The sequence below is a fragment of the Melozone crissalis genome, unplaced genomic scaffold (genome assembly GCF_028551555.1).
Source record: "Melozone crissalis strain CALT ecotype California unplaced genomic scaffold, PUWL_Pcris_2 ptg000009l_1, whole genome shotgun sequence".
Lineage (NCBI taxonomy): Eukaryota > Metazoa > Chordata > Aves > Passeriformes > Passerellidae > Melozone > Melozone crissalis.
Genome location: NW_026535787.1, coordinates 15,455,564 through 15,478,272, shown reverse-complemented (window position 1 = coordinate 15,478,272; position 22,709 = coordinate 15,455,564). Strand labels below are relative to the sequence as shown.

General features: G+C 43.5%; 1 protein-coding gene across 3 annotated transcripts in view; it reads left to right on the top strand.

Moving 5' to 3' along the window:
- Positions 1 to 5,592: 5,592 nt before the first annotated feature.
- The window catches only part of APP (amyloid beta precursor protein), a 199,370-nt gene continuing 182,253 nt past the window's right edge, over positions 5,593 to 22,709 (top strand). For 2 of the 3 annotated variants that reach the window (XM_054270244.1, XM_054270245.1), the window contains exon 1: positions 5,593 to 5,810. In XM_054270244.1, the coding sequence (XP_054126219.1) occupies positions 5,754 to 5,810 (57 nt within the window). In that variant the 5' untranslated portion in view covers positions 5,593 to 5,753. The remainder of the gene's footprint in view (positions 5,811 to 22,709) is intronic. The other variant, XM_054270243.1, reaches the window with a different exon arrangement.

Below are 22,709 nucleotides of genomic sequence, written 5' to 3'. Positions count from 1 at the left end.
TCTTTTAGCTCACCACAACTACAGTGGTTATGGTTCAGGGGTTTGTCCTCCAAGGGAGTGCAGCAAGCCTTTCCTCGGCCAGTTTTCCAGCCTCCACAAGAGGGGAGCAAATGGCTCATTGTCATTTGCTCTGGGGTTCCCTTGGAGTTAGACGCTCTCAAGGATTTGCTTTAATCATTCAGAAATGCTCATTGTTCTGTAAGCAATGCCAAACGTGACTTGCTTGAAAAGAAATTGGCCTGGTTTATTGTAGGGTGGCTTTTTTATTTTCTGGGAGAAGCATGTTAGTATTGAGTGGTTTGCATATAGGATGGTGAGTTAAAACAGCTGCAGAAAGCCTGCACCTGCAGTACTTTACTAGTAAATAAACCACACAAGCATCAGGCCAGAAATATCTAGGAAGATTCTGTGCATGCAGTGTGGAAAAAAAAGGAATAGATATTAAACTCTGATTCTGCTATAATATTTGCATAATGTAGTAATTAGGTAAATAAAATCAGGTGTTCAGAATCAAATGAAGAAGCAGATACCCTAAAGATTTCCTCTATATTGACACGATCAGCAAACACAATAGCTTGTGTCAAAAGGAGAAGCCAGTATAGCACCATATTTGTTTGATATGGAGTGATGCCCATGTATATTCAGATCCTAATCACTGGAGCAATTACTGTTGTTCTCATGTCCATTTCATTTCCTTGGCTGAACATGCCTGGGATTTTGGACTGTGATTTCATGATTCACTTTCCTCTGCCATTTGTATTGTGTAGCTGCTTCAGCAGATATCATCAATGCCTAATACCACTGTGCTATACAGAACAAATAATTTGCATTTGAGAAGGTCTCTGTGGCTACTGGCTACTTAACTGTGTACTACATCTGTAAAAGCCAAAGTTAAAGATGCTTTGCAGAATTCAATGACCAACTGTTCACTAGTTAAAATCATATCTGCACCTATTGCTGTGGCTATCAGCATGTACTCGTGTAGGGTTGATTATGTACAATCTCTCTTTTCTTATTTTGGATTAATATTTAGACAATCTTTCTTTTCCTATTTTGGATTAATATTTAGTCTTTTGTTGAGGGCTGCAGACTGACTCTAGAAGGAAAAAAAAGTGTCTCTAGAGGACACTTGCATGATAGTGAACAGATTAGTTACACCTGCAGTGGTTCAAGTTGTAGCATAAATCCAAATGGTTTTCCATTAAAATTTATGTTGTGCATTTGAAAACACAAATTCCTCCTGGAGCTATCCGAAATAAATTTGGTTATTGTCCTGCATTACAGGAGAGTGTCAATGTAGGGTGTAACCAAACTCTGTATTACTACACCATTTCTGACAAACTGTTTATCATGGCTGGTTTGCAGTACCTGCCCAGGTTGCATTTCTAACCCCTCAAGCCACAAGCTGGGTGTTAAATAAGAGGCAAACCCTTCCTTCGAGGCAGAGAAATGTTTGTCTTCAATGACTCAGCCATGATCACTCCCTCCAGGGAAGCACCAGCACAGTTACATCCATCCTGAGGGGGTCATCTCAGCTAATGAGCCACGACGTTCAACGGCACCATCATAAAGGGCAGCACTCCAAAGACTTAGAACATCAAGAACTCACAGAAATATTCCATGACTCACATGATTACATCATTCCATTGTAAAGTTCCCCACCCTGGGGGAGGTACTGAACATTCCCACCTGAGCCTCATCGTATATATAACTGGGGATTTGGGATGCTATCAGCAGCACCACTGGATGGATCCAGAGAAAGACCAGGACTTCCACGGGATGGCTGCTTTCAGCTGCAACCATCACTTCAACAGGACTGCATCCACCACTTGATAGGACTGTGACCACCACCCTGACCAACAGGGTGCCAGGTTTACTCTGACTTTGTGGGTTTAACCCAGTTTCTGTGTATCACTGCATTTATCATAATCTCTCTATTAAATTGTAACTCCAACCTGAAATCTCTCTCAGGGTAATTGTGTTGGGTTCATTTCTCCCTCTGCTTTACTTTCAAACCAGCAGAGTAATTTATGCTGTACTAGTTTTCAGAGTACAGAAAAACTCCTTAACTGGGACTAATGCAGAAAGTGTCAGCTCAGTAGGATCTGAGTCCTTAGCTTCCATAGGTTCATTCAGAAATACTAACCCTAGTGCTTTCATCTGTTCCATATGTGAATCAAAAAACCAGGCAAACAGTATTATCCCCTGCAAGGAAAATGGAGAGCGCTGAAGTGGAGCAGCTTCAGAAAGAGACAGTGAGTCAGCATTGAAGACTGAACCAAAAAAATCATTTGCCAACTCTGAGCCCTCTTCTCAGAGATGAGAACAAATGGAGAAATTGTCTCCATGAAAGCACTAGCTGCAGCATTGTTCCGAAATAATCTGAGGAAGTATCTCTCATACAAATAAAATATAGCTGACAAATGCAGTAATAACTTCTGTTTTGTTGTTGTGAGTGAAACAAGCCTTGGGCATCAGAAATTCAATGAATGGCAGGTAAATGGCAGGTATTATGTAGAATTGTTTGTTCATATTCAGAGATATCTTGCAATATCTGGCAATTGTAATTGTGTCCCAGCCACAGACTGCCCGTCCCTCTTCAGAAATCACTGACAAGTTCTGTTCTCTAATTCATTAGGTTATGAAGCAGGCTGAGGTGGTTTATTACCTTTTGTAGAGTATTATCAGCATCTGTGGTTAAGGTCCACTTACTTCATGAGTATTTAATGAGAAAGGGAATGGCTGAACAATGTTTGCATGTACATAATATTTTGAAATGACAAGGCTGTAAAATAATATTAGACACGATTTGTGAAAAAAAATACACAGGCAGAGCATAGAAGTGGCCAAAAAAACCCCCAAAAAACCATGACATGCATTTTTGCTCATCACTGAATTAAAAAGCTCAGGAGTTTAAGGCAAAATCACATCTGGGTATAGTTTGGAATTGTTTGCATTGTATTAAATTTGAATGTAAGCCCTATCATTTTGTGACCCAACCTGTGCTTCCTTCTTCTCCAGGAAGATGATTTCCATTGTTGGCCCTGCTGTGAGGCAGTAGTGGGCTTTGTTGCACTTCAGCTATGACAGCTTCTGAGGTCTGGTAAGAATATATTTCTGTACTAAAATGACAAGTATAGAAAGAATGGAAAAAAGTGTATTGGACCTTCTGTACAGATCCTGGAAATGACAAAGAGTAGAAAATAGGACACAGTCCTTGTTCTTTTCTCTATCAGCAGGTCATCACCAAATTCTGTAGACCTTATGAACAGCTTTCAAAATATCTTTACCTCTGACCTTTCAGTGGGTAACTTAATGAAATATTAAGCAAACATTGTCACTGTATTTTGGATATTTCCACTGGTGTTTAGTTGCTGTAAATGGAGATACCTATTTCACAGAGGTCTCCTGGTCCCTTTGACTTTTCCCCATCTTGTCACTGAAGTCTTTCCTGCTCTCCTTGAAGGTGTGCAATCCCATGGGTCTGCCCCACTCCTAACCATAGGCAAAAGGAACCTCCAGCCTTCCTGCACTCCCATTGTGACAAAAAAAGCAGGCTTGGCTCATCCAGAGAAGCAGCAGTTGAAATAGTCTTTGATTTTAGAACTAGGAAGACATGATTACAGAGGTACCAAGCCAACCTATAATAAAGAGCTACATGAATCTATTTTAGTTTTCTATCTGTCCCTTTTTTCCCCTCAGAAACTTGCAAAAAATTTCCTTCTGACTGCCTCCATTGTTTCAGGAAAGACTTGTTTTTGAATGACCTCTATAAGCTTTAACAGGATGTTGCTTATTTGCAGCCATGCAGTTTCTTTTCCAATGTCTGAGTTTAGAAGCCAACTGGTTAGAAAATTTGCACTGCAAATCCTTTGTAGCCCCTCAAAGCCATGTCCTAATTATTATGTCCTAACTTTCATTATCCTAAAATGCAGAAAACGGTGTTAAATCATTACAGCTAAGCCTGCCATTTAACTAATTTCAATGTACAGTTGTGTCACTGGTGTGTTTCAGAAGTTCAGCTGTTATCTGCCTGTCAGAGATCTGTTAAATTCATCAAGTGTGACTCAAGAAATTCCCCAAAAGCCTCCATACATTGCCAGTTCATAGGCTTGTATGAGAAGATTCATGTTTGTATGAGAACAGTCTTCTAACTCTAAGGCCTGAATGTAGGGGTGAAATGCACTGTGGTCTCTCATTGCATGTTGCAGCTCACCTCGCAGGCAACCTGGGTTCCTCTCACCTGCAAAGCATCCTTCCACATCTGGACATACCTTTGTCCAAGAATCTCAATGGTTTGCAGTTGTGACTTCAAGGGAAGATGAGTGAGAGTGGCAGTGAGCACAACACCGGGCTTCTGTACTGAGCCATACACCAAGGGCGGGTTGTAGAATCAGATCACAGAATCAGTTAGGTTGGAAAAGTATACTAAGATCATCAAGTCCAACCGATAACCCAGTACTACCAAGTCCATCAATGAACCATGTCCCTAAAGTGTCACAAGGTGCCATACACCTTTTAAAAATCTCCAGGGTTTATGAGTCAATCAGTTCCCTGGGCACCTTGATCCAGCCTAGATCTCCCCTGTTGCAATTTGAGACCATTTCCACTTATCCTATCATGGGGGAAAGAGAGTGACCCTACCTCTCTGCAACTTCCCGTTAGGTAGTTCTAGAAAGTGAGAAAATCTCTTCTGAGACTCCTCCTTTTTTTCCAGGCTGAACACCTCAGGTTCCTCCAGCTGCTCCTCATCAGACTCATGCTCCAGATTTCTATCACCTGCCCCTCACATGGCCTGGCTGCAGGTCCCCATTACAGGGTAGATCTATCAGCTGCTGTCTTGGGAGCCTTAGTGGGAGCAGAAATACTGCCAGGGAGTTTGCACATCAGTCACACTGAATTTTGGCTACAATAGCAGCTGTTTCAACATGAAGCTCCTAATTGTCACTTTCAAGTTCTTCTTACAGGTTTATTATACCAATTATAACAGTGCTGTTCAGAGGGTGAGATGGTGAGATTATGTTGGCCTCCTGATTTGATGGTATTTGATGAAGTCCTACATTTTAATTTGATTTCTTCCTTGTTCATCTGCCATAAGTCCCAGCTCTTCTGATGTTCCTGCATATCATTGTTATTAATGGTGTGTGTGGCGTGCCATATGTGAAACGGCTGTGCTGACTCATCACCTGCACCTCGACAGGAACAGGAGATCCCGGTCCGGTGTGCAACCTTGCTAGCAAAGGCAGAATGTGTTAAATAGCCTTTAAACCACACAACACGTTTAGATTTGGGTGGTTTTGTGAGCACCTTGCAAAGATGGGGGTTCCCTTTCTGAACGCAGTGCCTCAGCGAGGGGGGACGGCGTATGGAGGCGCCCCGGTCCCTGGCAGAGGCGGGCGGCGGACAGGCAGTGCGGGGAAGGTGATGGGTGGTACCGAGCGGCCGAGGAGGGCACGGGAGCTCCCTCAGACCCACCGAGGGCAGGTAGAGCCGGTCCGCCCGCCCCGAGGCACGGCCGCACCGCCCGGGCGCCGCCGCCAGGGGTCCCCGCAGGCCGGGCGGCCGCACCGCCCGCTCGGGGGCGGGCCGGGCCATCAGCTGACCGGCCCCGCCGCGCCGCTGCCGGAGCCGCCGCACATCAGTCGTTTTCCTCGGCAGCGGCACGGCCTCGAGGATTTACAGTCGGACCCCGTCGCGTCTCGCCGGACGGCATCCCTCCTTCCCCTCCTTCCTCCCCGCTCCCAGCCGCCGCGATGCTGCCCCACTTAGCCGTCCTGCTGCTGGCCGCCGGCGCCGCTCGGGCTCTAGAGGTAAGTGGGGCAGGAAGCAGCGGGCGGGGGCTTCCCTACCACCCTCCACCGCTTCTCCGAAGCTTTGTCTGTCCGCAGCCGCCCCCGCGGCGTGGGCTTGGCCGCGGCGGGGCAGGCGAGCGTTGCTTTCTTAGTGGTGTTCCATCCCTGGCTGCCGCCGAACAATAGGAGCGGCGAGCCGGGGGCGGCGGAGCCATCGGGAAGGGAGCGGGGCTGGGAGCTCCCGGTGCTGGCGCCCCCAGCCCCGCTGAGCGTGTCCGGCTGCCGGGGCGCTGCCCCCTACGCCTGGGGCACCGGTTCTGCCTTGGGGTTGGCTCCGCCGGGGGCGCGGGGAGGGGAACTTTCCCCAGGAGCAGGCACGCCGCAGGCGGATGGCCCCGCGGCGTACCCCGTTAGGGCGGGGGCCGGGGAGAGCAGCCAGGCTGCGAGCGGGGGACGCGAGGGCGTCTCCCCGGCAGGGAAGCGTAAACCGGGCTGCGGAGCCGGTGGTATCCTCCCATGCGGGGGAGCGGGCCTTGGGCGGCGCAGGTGTGCGGGACGGCGGCCAGAGCTCCCCGGCGGCTGGTGCAGAGGCCCCGCGGGAAGGCGGTGCCCGGGGGGGCGGTGGTCGGGGCCGGCCCGAGCCCCCCCGCGGGCCGGAGGCGCGGGAAGATGGCGCCTCTGCAGTGCAGCAGAGAGGAGGCGCCGACAGCCCGCGCCCCTCCGCCCCTGCCCGCCCTCTTTCCTCCCTTCCCCGGGGTGGCTCCGCCCGCCCCGGCCGGGCCGCACCTCCGCGGGTCACTCCCTCGGGGTCGGGCGGGGGCTGGGGGTCCCCCGGGCCCGCCCGTCCGGGGGTGTGCCGCACCGCAGTGGCTGCGGGGTGGGCTGGCTGAACGCTTGGATCCCAGAGGAGGAGTTAGCACGGCTGGGTGCCGTTCTTCCCCCGCCCCCCCCTCCCCCCGGCGGATCTCAAAAAAGAAGGTGTGGGAGGGGTGAGTCACCTCGAGGTCTCCTTCGCTCCCTGCTTGCCATGCTTCGGCCTGAAGGCTTCGGCTTCTGTCCTCCTCCTGTGTCAATTCCCCTTCTCCTGGGGGGAATCAGGGACTGGGTGGGGTGAGGTGGTGCACAGTATTTAGCCTGATAGCAGAGAGGGATGCTCGCGGTGCCCGCCCCGCTTCCCCAGGGCATGGGGATGCGGGTCTGTGGTGCCCTTCCCGGGAGGAACCCCAGTACGCCATGAATAAGAGGAGACAGACAGCTTCATGCCAGCCCTCCGTCCCTGCAGCCAGGGCTGCCCGCCACAGGCTCCTGCTTTGAGGCGTGATCTTGCCAACATTGGGCAGGATGTATCAATTTGAGCAGTTCTGCAGATGCTCAGATGTTTAAAGCTTCCAGTTATAGCACTCGTTGGAGTTTAGTAGCTTCTTTCAACCATTTTTTGTCTGAATGTAACAGAAGGAAAGGTCTGCCTTAGGTGTGTAGCTTAAGTAAAAAATGAGATTTTATGATTGATGCCATGCGTCAAGATAGACCATAGAAGGATGGATTTTTCTGTTGGCTCTTTGTAGCCCTGACCTTAATGGATAGGTGTGTAGGTGTTGCCACTGCGAAGGTGCTGGAAGAAAGGCTTGAATTTTGTACCAGAACTGTTCAGGAGGACTGAACGTGTATGCTCAGTGACTTCTGTGATGGTGTCTGCCTTAGTGATGGCCAGAATTTTAAGAGACATCCTCTGTCTGGAAACATTAACTGAAATGGGCACTGATGTTTCTGCAGAAGCTTTCTGTCTTCTGTCGTTCCATGTGAATGTTTGAGGCTTGACATTTATTCCTTTTCTTTATGTTTCATGGGGAAGTAGGTTTTAACATCTGGTGATCTTGTGGTAAGGTGTTTGTCAGTCTTGATTCTGTAAGGTTGATGTTTTGAGCAAGCCACTTGTTTTTGTAACACTAAATATTTCATGTAATAGAAATGGCGTGCGTGCATGTTCTGCTCTTGAACTATCTTCTTATGCTAAAGGGTGAAATTTTTATGTTTGAATTAGATTTTCTGTAAATCTCTTTTCTGGAATGAAATGTTTTTCCTGCTATTTTTACAAGTACTTTCTGGAATGCAGCAAAGAATCTGTACTTTGCTTTGTAGTGTACTTTTGCTTTGGAAAATGGTATGAGCAAGAGAAAAACAGGACCAAAACAAATTCTCTCTATTTTACACATGAAGAATTCCTTTCTAAAATTACAAGTAGATTAATAATGATTTAGCATCTTAAAAGGAAATCTTCTGTAGTGATGTCCTGGTGCTGCCATGGTTGCTTAGCATGTAACTTTCTGACCCTCATGTGAATCATTCTCATTGGCTGAGAGTTGTCATTGTTTGTGAAACTGCCATATTCTGCAGTAGCTATTCTTGCATTTAATCTTTTTCAGTAATTGTCTGGTTTTAGTAGATAAATGTAACAGACAGTAACTATCCTTATGAATTTGTGTCAATGATCTCAGTTTATAAATAATTTCCTCTCATTAGCACACTGAGGCTTCTGCTATGTCTATTTTGTTCCCTGCTCTAGCTGCCTGTTTCTAAGCAAGACTCCTTTACCAGCTGACTGAAATGAAATTGTTCAGATATCAGTATCTCATAAGCTGGTCCTCAGAAAAAAGACAAAAAGGATATTTCTTGACAGTGTTTTTCTCTAACCTGGGTAATGTACATAGGTTCTTATTTTTGCTATTTTTGGCATTTTTTGTTTGGTTTTTTAGGAAAAGAAACCAAATATTTGTTTCTTCATTGTTTAGTTTCCTAGTAGATCTTTCAAGAAGTGACATTTAAATGTGGGGGGGGAGCAATGCCTTTATTTTTGCTTCTATTACAGACTCTTTCTATCAATTCTGTTCCCAAATTTCCCTGGCAAAGGTTTGCATTTGTTGCAGGAACTCTTTTGCACTTTTATTTAAGATGCTGACAGAGGGTGGGTGTCTGAGTGGGTACATAGGGCAGGCTCTCTGGGATCATCAGGATCCTTGGCAGTCATGTGAACAAATGAGTGAGTAAAGAAAGGAAGCTTCTCCCTTGCTTTCTCATTTGTCTTTTGTTTGATTAATGATTAACAGACAATTTTGAGACTTGCATGATCTTCAGATGCCTTTTCTGTGGAAAAAACACGATCAACTGCTGTGCTTCTTCACGAATCGTGTATGAAAACCTGAGGAAGCTGACGAGATCTTCATGCTTTTAAATTTTAATTTTTTCCCCCATGAGCTGTTTGTGTGACAGATGTAAGCCATCTCCCTTACTCATTTTTAATTGATCAGTGCTGAATTTTAGGGCAAACCCACAAGAAGCATAGATCTCCTTTGGTTCTTCACGACTTGAGATTTGCATGAATTTAATAAACTGTGAAGAATAATAAGCAGTTTGATTTATAAGTTTAGTGAAGAAAAGGTATGACAATTTCATTTAATTAGTAGTTCTTTTCCAAAACAAAGCTTAGCAAAATAGCTGAAGAGTATAGTAACTTCTCTAATTGCTTGACAAATCGACAGCTGTTTCTCTGAGTAGAATAATTATTTGAGTAGAATAATTATTTTTAGTGACTCAGTAAAATAATTAACACAAGCTGTTGGGTGTGGAGGCTTGGCCAAGAAGTTGGTAGATAGCATCACCTGAAGGAGGTCTCTGGTCTGACCCTGTGCCCAAAGCAGACCTGGGGTTGCATGGGGCTTTGTGCAGTTGAGTCTTGAAAATGGAGCTCTAAGGACAGAGCCTGTGCCACCTCTCTGGGTAGCCTGCCCCATCCACTGTTGGCTCACCTGTGTTGCAATTCTCTAGGCTTAACTGACATCCTTAGTCCTGAATACTCTGAATGATGTAATTTGGACAGCTTCCAGAAAATGTATGCAATAACCAAAAACTGAAAAATTTGTTTTTTGGTTTGATAAATAAAAATTATATTTGACAATTGTCCATGTATATATATACATGTACATGTATGCATACTTGTTGGAATATTAGGGGACATAAGACAGACAATGGACTTTGGACCTGGTTAACATAAGAGATTTGATAAGAGGATGCCTTGGCAAAAGCAAGTGGGACTTTGAATCTTCTTGCAATCTAGGTCTAATTTTCAGACAGGTTTACTGGAAAAAGAAAATCCCATTAAACTCTGCAAGCAAGTGATGTTGTGATATGCATAATTTTGTGTATGTGATTTTAACCTAATCACTGTAGTACACATTACTAGTCTCCCTGAAATAGTGTATAAGCATTTGCATCCCACAATAAAATTGGATTCTGATCACCGAGTCAGTCTTGCCTGTCTCTGTCCATCGCCAACAATTGGTGCTTCCATGTGAGGCAATGAACTGGCCTGACTGGTGGCAGTCGGCGAGCCCCTGGAAATGATGGTGACACTGAGAGAACCGCGTCTGGGCCCACAATTGCCTGTCTCCTGGGACTGACAGGTGAGCCAGAGGAACTGAAAAGGAACTGAAAATGGGAAAGGAAATGCCCAAAGAGAGAGACGTCTATGAAACTGTCGCTGTTGAGTAAGAGACAGCACAGACTCACCAGAAGGCTGGTTTGCACAGCAGCAGCTTTACTATGAAAATTCTCTCTTTTTATAGACTGTTCCGATACAGACAGATTGATTGACAGATTTGTCAATCAATCAGTACATTTCACCTATGTGGCTAATTAACAAAAATAGCTTTCTTATAAACAATCTTTGAGAAAGAACAGGAAAACAGAGATTAGGAAAACACCATCTGCAGGTTGTTAATAATAGCAAGCTATCATCCTTTCTCTGCAACTTCCTAAAGTCTCACAAGTTCACCGTGAGAAAACTTACCCGGATTTCTCACTCTCTGACCAGGCTGTTGCATCCACATGAAACCATGCTCGCCCTTCTGGACAAGCATGACTCTCCCATCCTAAAGCAGGACCTTAAATCACTTTTACTCCTGTCCTGGAGAATACTTTTTAAGACATTGAAAAAGTGAGAGCGGCCGGATGCTGCCGGCCCCCTACCCCGCTCTATCTCTCCTCACTCTGGCTCTCCCTGCCCGCTTGAAACTGGCACCTCTTGTACTGAAGAGTGGCCACAGCCATCAACCTTGCCCCTGCCCAGAGAAAGGAGGGGAAGATGGGAAGGCATCCTTTCTCATGGTCTCTAGCAGTTTATATTGCTGACCACAGCTCTAACAGTGAGGAGGGGAAGTCCTTCGATCTAGGGCCGATAGATTATGAGACTGATCCATTCCCTCCTGACCCTCGTGAAAAATGGATGCAACTGAAGAAAAAGGCCCTGAAGGAGGGGGGCCCCCAAACTTGTGCGAAATCTGGGCATTTGAAAAGGGACTGTTTTGAAAAGGGAGAGGCCAGCTCCAAAACTCCGGGTATTTGCCCTCGTGCAGTAATCAGTGTCGGTCTAAGTATGACTTTAAAGGTTGTCCAATATTGGGAAACCAGAGCCAAAGCACAGAGCTGCGCCGTGTGAAGACACAGATTCCCCAGCCAGTGCCTCAGAGTGGACCACCGCAAACCTCAGCCCAGCAAACCTCAGCCCAGCCACTGCCGTAAGCAGCCTTCACGAGACCGCAGGCAGCCCTGGCAGGACCGTCACCGACCAGCCCCCCAGCGCAGGAATGGACCTGGCAACCTCTGACACAGTAATGTTGCTTGATTCATTGGTTCATTTGATTCCCACAGGAGTTTTCAGACCACCTGGACAGCGTACACATACTCTGTTTGTTTGTTCTCCCCGGAGCTATTGACTCTGACTCATGGCATGGACTCCCTAGCCACCCCGTGCAGTCCCAGCCAGGAAAGATATAGCTCAACTTACACCCTTTGCTGCAGCACCCCTGTCTGCACCCCCGACAGCTGATCAGAGGGATGGGGGTTTTGGTTCCACAGGAATCCCACAGATTTTATGGACACAACTGTATTACATCTGAGCGTCGAACATGCCAATGCAAAGTGACTCTGAAAGGACTAAGCTCCTAACAGGAGTCATTGATAAGGGAGCCGATGTGACTGTTATCTCACGGAGCCCTTAGATTGACCATCGTCGACCTGGGGACTCTCTGGCATGGTTGGAAGGAGCAAAGCCAACACTTGGTGCAGATAATGGGGCCTGACGGGCAAATCCTCCACAGTTGAACTTCTGGTGCTGTCTGTCCCCCTAGTTTTGTGGGGGAGGGATGTGTGGGAATTTTTATGCATTCAGGTTTTGTACAGCAGTTATTTGGGACACTCCCACAATGGTCCCTGGCTGAAGTGCCCCAGGTGCTTTCAAGCATTGGAAGGAGCAGCAGCTACCAAAGGGTCACTTGATACAGATCTAAAGCCCTGAGGGACACCTGGCCCTGGTCAAACAGGTTATACTTTCCAGTTACTTGCCTTTTATTAACAGTATATTTTGTTGTGAATTTTTCAGTACAGCTATTTAGTACTATCAAACTAAATGTTTTTTGTTATAGCCTTCAGTGTTAATATCCCATCACTCTTACTAAGCCAAACTTTAATCTATCCTACAAGAAATCTTTAAAGCTGCTGCAGGGGGAGTGGCCCTGCCTGGCACCAGCCAGTGTTGAGATTTACCTTCTAATTTTAGTAACTTGTGATTTGTGATTTTTAACAGGATTGTTACTAGAAAAATTCAAGGGTGTTGGTATAGAGGTGGTGTCTTTTTACATATTGGGAACATAGCATAACTACATCGTTCACTAAGAAGAATTAGATACGTTTTAAATTCAAGATTCTTTAGCTCGCATCCAAGACAAACCTTGAACTTTATCTGTAGTGATTTTTTGAGACTTAACTCCACTGTCAGCTTTATTAAGTGGCTGCTTTTTACTCTGTAGTTCTAGCAAGGTAATTTTATTGTAAAGATTTCAGTTGTTTACTTGAATGTTGTTTATTTTTATGTTTAACTGTTATATGACAAATTTTCAGTAACCTTTTTCTAATAGTAGAGTTTAAATAAGCTAATTCTTGCTAAGAATTATTTTTGTTTAGTCTCAGTGATGTTAACTTTAAATTCTTTTGGAGGTACTCTATTAAGGTTAAGCTTTAGTGAAGTTGATTTTAAGTCTTGTTGAAGTATACCTGTTTGAGTTATGAGATATAATTCCTTTGCTATTCAAGTGATTGATGTAAAAATTCTGAATGAATGTTTGTCAAAATGTGCTCATTTAAATTACAAGATAACATTATTTTGTTATAGAAATAAGAACAATTTTTGCTGTATTATTTTTTATAAGTAGTACTGAACAATGAGAAACAATTCGATATTATGACCATTATCAGTGTAATAGTTATGAGTTATTGAATGCTTTCTTTTTATTTTTTTACTTTAATGTCATATATGCATAATATCTAGGAAAATATAACCTCAATTTTTTAAGACAGTTTCTACTGATATATTAGTAACCCTGATTATGTTGTTAATCTCATTGTGTGAATTCACTGACTTTTTATAACAAGCATTACTTCATTAATTTGCTATTTGTCTATGGTACCATAGACTAACTAATGATAAATGAGAAAGCCAGCTACTTTGCAAACCTTCACATATTGTTGTATAGCTATTTATAAGACATATGCTAGTTTTCTAACTACTATTACTAAGAGGTTTCTGAAATATATTAAAAAGACTCTTCCAGTTAAAAGCCTGGACCCTGGCCAAGTCCTGGCCTTAACTAGTAGAGAAGATTTTTTGCACCAAAATTATATTCAAGTAATTTTGACTCGTCAAATTTGGACCTGTAATAGCTAAACCTCCTTTTAAGGTGAATTTGAAAATCTTACCCAAGAACGATTTTCCAAGCCCTCACTTTAAAAAATAAAGCTTGCCAATTACTGCAGACTCTAAATAATAGTACAATATTTAAGAAATTGATTTAAATTGTTTAAAATCACCATTTTATTTTTCACATGCTACTAATTGTATCTATTATCTGATTTATTTTTGCTTAGGATAAGTTTATCGTTTTATTACATATTGTGATGCCTTTATGTTACCTTCATGTTCATAATGACAAACACTCATGTTATTAAAAACCAAAAAATTAGGGTGGAATATAGCTCTTCCAGAACTTTACACTAATATTTACACTTAAAATTTTTGAAAGCAAACCGAATCATATCAAATTGGATGCCTTACTCTCCTGGAACACCCTTGGTGGAACCCCAAGAATTAGAATTCCTGGGTTCTGTGAAATTGGATTTTTGTGTTAATTTTGAATACATGGGAAGGAATCAGTCTAAAAATGTTTCTCCCTGTGTGTGAGAATCAAACCTTTTGGTACAATTACACTTCTGGCAGCTTTTCTAAATCCAGTAATGTGGCTGCCATTGGGAATGTTTTTAGTTTATAAAGATCAAGCCTGAGCCTTTTAGTGGCTGGAGTTTTTAACTAAAAGATTGTTTTTAGGATAGGTATATATGTGGTAATTTTGATAATAATTGTATTAGTCATGATACCTTTCAGTGTATGCAGGGATTAATTAATAAGGCCATTAAAAGAGTATTTTTGGTTGAAAGGAAAGGGGGAGATGTTGGGTTATTAGGGGACATAAGACAGATGATGGTGTTTGGGCCTGGTTTACATCAGAGATTTGATAGCAGGATGCCTTGGCAAAAGCAAATGGAACGTTGCAAATTAGATCTAGATTGCAAGAAGATTCAATCAGATAGGTTTACCAGAAAAAGCAAATCTCATTAAACTCTGCAAGCAAGAGATGTTGTGGTATGCATAAGTTTGTGTATGTGATTTTAACCTAATCACTGCAGTACACATTACTAGGCTCCCTGAAATAGTATATACATGTTTGTATCCCACAATAAATCAGATTCTGCTCACTGAATCAGTCTTCCCCATCTCTCTCCATCACCAACACATACACATAATGCATTAAAACACCTTATGTATTGAGATAATGTATGCAAATATATTTAACCCCTGAACATATTTGCATCTGTAATGTGTTACATTTAACATTATTATATTATACATATGTATTTTATTAGTGCATAGAGTGTATTAGCCAGCAGACATTTACATACCTCCTTACATTGAAGCAATTAAGAGATTAAGACTGCTGCTGATAAAAATGTAATTTGGTTTATATATCATAATAGGTTTATTGAAGTTATTAGGTGAGGTGTCTGGTGTGGTTTTAACAAGTAAGTCTAGAGCTGTGTTTTATTGGATTTAGATTCCAGAGACTTTGAAAAAATTCCTGTGGTATAAGAAGATTAAACGTAAAGCAAATTGAAAAATACCGAACGAGGACTTTATGTAAGCTTGGCTAGCTCTTAGAACCTGCTCTTGTGATGAGACTTTGCAACAATTGCTGCCAGGCTGAGGAATGCCAGGAGCAATGTTGATAGCAGGCTTGAGCCTGGAATAATTGGAATCAAAGGACTCTTAAGAAAAGTTAAACTTTCACTCAGACCTGTTTTTTGCTTAAAGCTGAATGCAGTCTGGTGAGTCCTCATTCTCCCAACCTGATCTGGGGTCTGCCTGCCTTCCCTTAACTCTCCTTCAACCTATAGCAGAGGTTTTGAAAACACATTTTCTGCCCTCTTAGGAGATATGAGCTAGCTGAGAATATCAGCCAGAAATGGCTCTGTGTCTTTAAGTCTTAAGACCTAAATAAGTCACTTTCCTGCCCTTTATTTTAATGTAATATTGGTTCTGAAGCCTAGGGATTTTTTCTTGATTTGGATCAAAAAAGTGTTTAGAGACCTACCTGATTATTAAATCTTGATGTAGATTCCAAAGCTCTCCAGATGCTTCCAGTCACCAAAAATATTTATCTTTCCACGTGAGAATTTACTCATAGAACAAAAGAGAAACAAAATAGATGTGGATAACGGTCTCTCTTAAAAGACATCAATTTGAATTACAGCAAATTAGTATGTTTGCATATATCTGTATCTATATATATGAATGCCACACCTCAAGCTCCTTACTGTTTGGAGGATACAGGATTGTTTTGATTCTGTCCTTTCTAGCAAAACAATGATTCAAGTAATTACAAACCAAAAATTTCATGTGATGGAAATTAGTGTAAGGGCCAGTACACTCTAAGGTTGTAATCAGTGCAGAAGCTTGCAAGACATGATTTGCAGGTGACAAGCACATCTTGGAGTGTGAAAGTAAAGATAGTCAAACAAGTCACATTTTTTGGAAGGGTGGAAAACCTTACACCAGCTACTGGCAGTAAGGACACCACTGTTCTGTGGTTGTGTGCTGCACGTTTCTTGCCCTGCATTGATTAACAGAAACAGGGCTGAGCAGTAGGGTGGATGTTGCTGGTTTCTTTACTGGAGCTCCCAGTAAAAACTTTCTGAGTGCTCTGGCTTGTACATCTGGGGAGCAGGACTTGTGGCTTTGTTTTCTTGATTGTCCTCCCAGCACGTTGAGGAGAACTTCATCCTCTCTTGGGAAATGAATATTAAATACTAAGTAAGTACAGATTGATGCTTTCCAAAATAAGTAAAGCTTCTGTCCAAATGATAGCATTCCATGAATTAAAACACCTTATGTATCAAGATAACGTATGCAAATATATTTAACCCCTGAACATGTTTGACATTACTATATGTATACATCTGTATATCATTCAGATGTAACTACCATGGGCCAAGCTTGTTCAAATGTAACTACCAAGCCAAGCTTTAAACAGAGGAGCACATGGGCCAGGGTGCATTGTGGTCTAGCTGTTCTTTCCAGATAGTAATTTACCTCTGGTTAGCAGCTGAGCTCACTCAGGACCTGGCTGCAAAGAGCTGCTTCTCCAGTGGCCTCCACTCTGTAGGTGCTGTGTGACCCCTCTCTAGGCTGGTTTTACAATTTATGCTGTGCTGAAAGGAATGAGCTGGACATTTTTTGGTAGGTGGTAATCTTGTGGCATTTCAGAGACCTGAGTTGGAAACTGGCCACAGGCAGTCAGGCTGGTTCATCTAAAAGAGCAGGCAGCTTCTTAGGGGAAGAGAGCAACCTCCAAAACCACATTTGTGGAAGTTTGTGCAATAACATTTAATTAAGGTGTTGGCTCCTTTGCCTCCTTCGGGTGACTTGCAGCTGGGCATGAAATTTTTTTCATGTATCACCCTTCTTGAGTGTCTGGTTGTTAAAGCTTAGTGTCAAGTCACTGCAAAAAGGCAGAAATCTCCAAGGAAGTACATTCAGGGATGGATGACTCTACTCAGTTCCCACTGACCCATTTGGAGTTAATCCAGATAGGAACATTCTGTTCTTCATCTGGTCTCATAATTCCCCAGAGCAGAGTTTACCTATTCAAGCACAGCAGGTAACAAATGACAGGAATGGGGCAAAACTGGTTTTGCCTGTTCGTAAAAACATTTAGAAGTGGTTCCTTTTTAGAGGAGTCATACCTTTTCATGCCACAATCATCCGGTATGGCAGTTTATGTGATTTACAAAATCTGTTTGGATTACAATTAATCAAAGAAAGCACATGTTTAATAGGTGTTCAAGATGGGGGGAGGTTGGGAAATTTCTTATATTTTTGTGGAACTGTGTTAACACTGAACTTGAAGGTTTCTGAAACTATGAAATGGGAATACAGCTTAAATTTAGGTAATCCATTTAATTGATTCCAGTAGAGTTGAAGTATACCGTTAACTTGTGAAAGTGAAAATTGCCACCTCATCCACCTCCAACAGTTAGAATTGGTGTCCAATGGACACACACATTAAAAAACATAGAGATGGGGCAGGGAGTTGTTTCCAATCTCCTTGTCATACTATTGCATTGTTTGTGCCTGCAGCAAACATTCTCTTACCTTATCAGCACAACTTTAAAGTAGAGATTGGTCATTCTGAAGATTTTACCCTGTAAAATTGATTTTTCTCTAAGTTACGATCTCTGGGAAGGGGAGAGTTTTTTCTCCTGGTCAGATACCATAATACAGTTTTGTGACAAACAGCTTAAGTTGTTCTCTTGTCTGTGCTTAGTTATGTAAATTTATTTGTAGCTGCAGTTTTGGATCTGAAATACAGAATCCTGAACTGATAGAATTATTGCATTCTGCTTTCTCATCATTCAGATGTAACTGCAAGCTATTTGATCTCTATGCCTTATCTGGAAACAAGGGGAGGTAGATTTTTTTTGAAATGTTGTTGTTAAAGGTTTGATTTCATAGTAGTTATTTTTTAAAGCTCCTCATGAACTAAGTCATGGCTTCTAGTTGTTTTTTGTTTTTTCCTTGGAAAAACCTCTCTTTAGTATACATCCCATATAATGCGTACATATTTGTTTATATAAACAATGGAAAATACAACATTATTAAGGGAAGGTAAACTGAGAAAGGAAAAAAAATGTAGTAAAAGGTTATGGCTTTAAAAAAGCATTCATTATTTGGGGTGTTTTGTTTTTCTTTAAAGGTGTTGTAAACTTAAATGTACTAAATATTGATGGATTGTTGTCTAATTGTCAAATGCTTCCAGTATGGAAGTGTGTGGGGTTTGTGTGTGCATAGTATGAGTGAGCATCTGGATCTGTCACATGCATTAAGCTGTTGGGTTGTTTTGAAGTTTGTTTGATTCTTTTTTGCAGCTCTGCTATGTGTGCCTTGTCTGTCCTCTGCCCAGTTCTCTTAATTATGAAGTGGAATGAAATTGCTTGTAATGACTCATCTTGCAGCATCATGATTTCATTGTTTTCTTTTGCCAATTCTGTCCTGAGTTCCATTACGTCTTAAAAGGATGATGATGCTGAAGTTGTTTAAAAACAAGCTTTTTAAACCGAGAATTTTGGAACTCCAAATTTTCTTTCTTTCAGTGTTACTTTTCTCCTAGTGCTTGATTGCCAGCAATTTACAGAGGACAATTGGTAATCCCAACATGCAAATTTATCATGAGGATGTCAGCTTTACTTCATTTTAACAAAAGACAAAACAAAATGAAACAACAAAAAAAACCACCCCAAATTAAAATTTAATATTTAAATTTTATGCAGAAGGATTAGAAGGGGAATTACAAAGCCTAAAAGACCAAGTAAGAAGCCCAGAAACACAAACATGAATGAGAGGGTTGTGAAGTCTTCTGAGGGGACCTAAACACTGGCACTTCCTTTCACTTTTGTTCAGATTAGTTTCTACTTTGGCATAGTCTTCTTTTATTCTCATAGTGGTAATATAAGTTGTCAGGAATTTTTTTTTCTTTTTCCAGCCAGCCATAGCATCTGAAAAGCCACTTTCTCCTTTTCCATGTGCCGAAAGTGTTCCAAGTGTTCTTCTTAGTCGTGGTCACATCTCTGAGCAGTGTAGGTGGAGTGACTCACCTTTCCCTGCCAGCCTCCTTGCAATCCAGGCTGAAGCAATGTTTCTGACAAAAGTCAGCACTTGCCTGCATGGGTTTTATTTGGTGAATGGCCAAGATTAGATAGGTGAGTGGGAGAGGGGCAGATGCCGTTCCTATTGTGCCATGAGGGAAGGAAGATTGCTGGATTACCCTGGCTGTCTTCATAACATCCCTGATCCAGTTCAGGAGATGTTCATTTGGTCAGAGGAACTGATGCTTTTCTGAATGTGTTTGCAAGAAAATCCAGTGGACAGCTGAGCCTGGAGAGAAAAGTGTAATTGCTGATGAATAGCAGGGTAAAATTAAATCAGCGCATTTTACTTTGAAATCAGTCTAAACTATTTCTAAAAAGGTAGTTAAATGAGACTTAGGGTTTGTCAGTGTGGTGGTTTTGCATGGGAGGCACTCACGGAAGTGATGCATAGAGAAGCTGCTAGCAGTTTTCTCCATGTCTTACAAAAAAATAAAATCAGTAATTAGCTTTGAGAATTGACAATCTGTTAAACCACTGAGAAAGCTGATACACTTCTGTGAACTTCCATGTTAAAAATGAAAAATCCCAGGAATTCAGCCTTATATTTTCCAGCAGGTAACTCAGCCGGCCTGGCTCCCCTGTCTTGGCTGTGTCGTGGGGCCGGGCCCATGGGCTGCCGGGCAGGGGAGGCCACAGGGCCAAGGCCAGGCTGTGCCGTGGCTGCTGACCCCGGGCTGCTGCTGCTGCTGCTGAGCCCTGCCCGCCGCCAAGCCGGGCTCCAGCGGGCCCAGGAGCAGACGGGACCCGGTCGGCACGGCCAAGATTCTGCTGCCAGTGGGGTTCACCCACAGACACCAGGCAAGGGGAGGAGAAGCCATCGTCCCCCTCCCCAGGGGAGCTCTGCTGAGCTCTGGGCTGGTGCTGAGCTCTGGGCTGGTGCTGAGCTCTGGCCTGGCTGCTGAGCTCTGGCCTGGCTGCTGAGCTCTGGGCTGGTGCTGAGCTCTGGCCTGGCTGCTGAGCTCTGGGCTGGTGCTGAGCTCTGGCCTGGCTGCTGAGCTCTGGCCTGGCTGCTGAGCTCTGGGCTGGTGCTGAGCTCTGGCCTGGCTGCTGAGCTCTGGGCTGGTGCTGAGCTCTGGCCTGGCTGCTGAGCTCTGGGCTGGTGCTGAGCTCTGGCCTGGTGCTGAGCTCTGGGCTGGTGCTGAGCCCTGGCCTGGCTGCTGAGCTCTGGGCTGGTGCTGAGCTCTGGCCTGGCTGCTGAGCTCTGGGCTGGTGCTGAGCTCTGGCCTGGTGCTGAGCTCTGGCCTGGCTGCAGAGATCCCGAGCATTACCCTAGCCCAGACCAGCCCGCACAGCTCCCCCCCACAAGCTGCTGTGCCTGGCCGGGACCACCTGAGCATCTGCAGGCCCTGGGCAAGATACCAGCTCTTTAGTGCTTCAGTCCTCCCTCTTGAGCATCTGCAGGCCCTGGGAAAGATACTAACTCTTTCAGTGCTTCAATCCTTCCTCTGGTGAGAAAAAAGGACAAAGTGCAGGCTTGTAGAGAAGCAACATAAAGACACCGAGGTCGGTGAAGAAGAAGTCAAGTCCCAGATGGGAGGGATGAGGAGGGGACTCCTCTCCCATAAGTGAACTGCAGAAAGACGATTCTAGAAGTGATAAACTGACTGAATTGTTTCTGTGCACTGTGAGTGGGAAAGAAAAGGTTGTAGTGGGAGGAGAAGTGTTCTTAAAAATTCTTTCCTGATTCTCCTTTTTTCTTTTTTTTTTAGTAACTGTTAATAAAGCTTTCTTTATATCCTTTTAAGTTTTGACCCTGCTTTGCCTTCTTCCTGCTTTTCCTTTCTCCTTGCTATCTCACCCCAGGAAATGAGTAAGTATATGCTAGTGGGTGCACTGGCATTTGGCCAGCACCACATTAATTGGTACGTTGGCTGGGAAATCTCAAATTGACAAACCAAAACCACTACACAAAATTGGTGTTTCTGCCCGGTTTCCAGCTGAAACCACCACAGTCAAACAGCTTTTGATTAATTCATAACTTTCTTGGGGTGATTTTATGATGGTACTTTATTCCCTAATCAATCTGCTTTATGCCCAGAAATGGCTGTGATATCTAAGATGGACTGAGAGCAGGGCTGGAGCCTGGGAATGTCTCTCTGGTGTGCTCCAGACAGTCTGGAGGCTCTACCAGGAAATTCCCTCAGTGTGGTTTTTTGTTTTGTTTTGGTTTTGTTATTTTTGGTTTGTTTGTTTGTTTGTTTTATTTTGTATTTTGGGGTTTTTTTGGGTTTTTTTCTCTGTTGAGCTGGTTTTGGCTTGGCTTTTCTTTCCGGCCCCTCTGGGGAGCCAGTGGGGGGACCACCCTGAACCCAAGAACCTCTGAGGAGCTGAACCAACACAATAAAGGACATTAAACTCCACCAACTTTGCCTGCTGTGAGAAGACCCACACCAGAAATCTGACAGGTTCCCAGCTGCTGTGTGAACTCTTTTTTTCTCCTCCCTTCCCAGAGGCGAAGAAGGGCAGCTGCCATCTTTGCCTTCTGGCCATGCAGTGAGGTGTGGGTGGAGTGTATTGTTCAATTATTTTTTTCCCCTGTGCTTTGCAGGTATCTTGCTTTGTTAATAAACAGTTCTACTTTTTTTCCACTTTCATCCCCTGATTCATTTCTCTCATTATCAGAAGAAAAGGGAGTTATTGATGCCCTTTCTCCTTAGAGAAAATGCTTGTTCCAGGGCATTTTCTCCTGAAATTTGTCTCCAAAACTGAGGCAGTAGCTGTAAAACGAATGCTAAACTGTGTACAGAACTGCCGTGGGTAGTGGCAAAAATACTGGATGTCAAGGCTCAGGCTGTAAAAATTGGGACTGGCATAGGTTGCTTGTCTCATCTGAAGCATCCACTTTTGTTTGAGTGAGGCTGGACATGCTTGAATATCAGTGCATCCATAAATGTTTGTAATGTGTTTTAAGGAAATTGTATCTCTTAACTGATAAGATGAATAAAGTTTTAGTTAATCTGTCACTTGAAAGAAAACTTTGAAGTAACAAAAAGCTGTTATGTACTCCTTTTATGAGCAGAGAGAGAAAATGTGACTTATAAAGTGCTGTTGACTTGTGAGGCTCAACAGTAGTGGATGGAAGCCTTGAATTTTCTGTTGTTGGTGTAAAACTGGTGTTTGACACTGGGTCTGATAATCAGTCAAGTGACTGCCTCCTTTTTAAGAGGGGCTGGAGCCTGTTGGGGCCTGGAGCCTGTGTTGGGAGTATGCCATCCTCTCTGAGAAGGGCATGGGGAAGGGAGACTTGTTGGATAGAAGTCATTTAAAACCAAAAAAATTAATTCCAACTGTGGAGGTTAAACCAGGTGAGAAGAACAATCTAATTTATCAAAATGAAGACTCTGAAAAGTGCCTTATTTGCCTCCTCAAAGAAGAAATACCAGGCAAGGAAAGACATGCCAAGGATCCTATCTGAAAGGCTTTGCAGATGGAAACTGGGGACGTGTTTTTGGCAGTGGAGGCTTGGGACAAGCTGAAAAGATAAATAGATTGTTTTGCCTTCAGATGTGAGGACTGCAGAACTAATTTTCCAAGGAGGTAAATACAAGATGG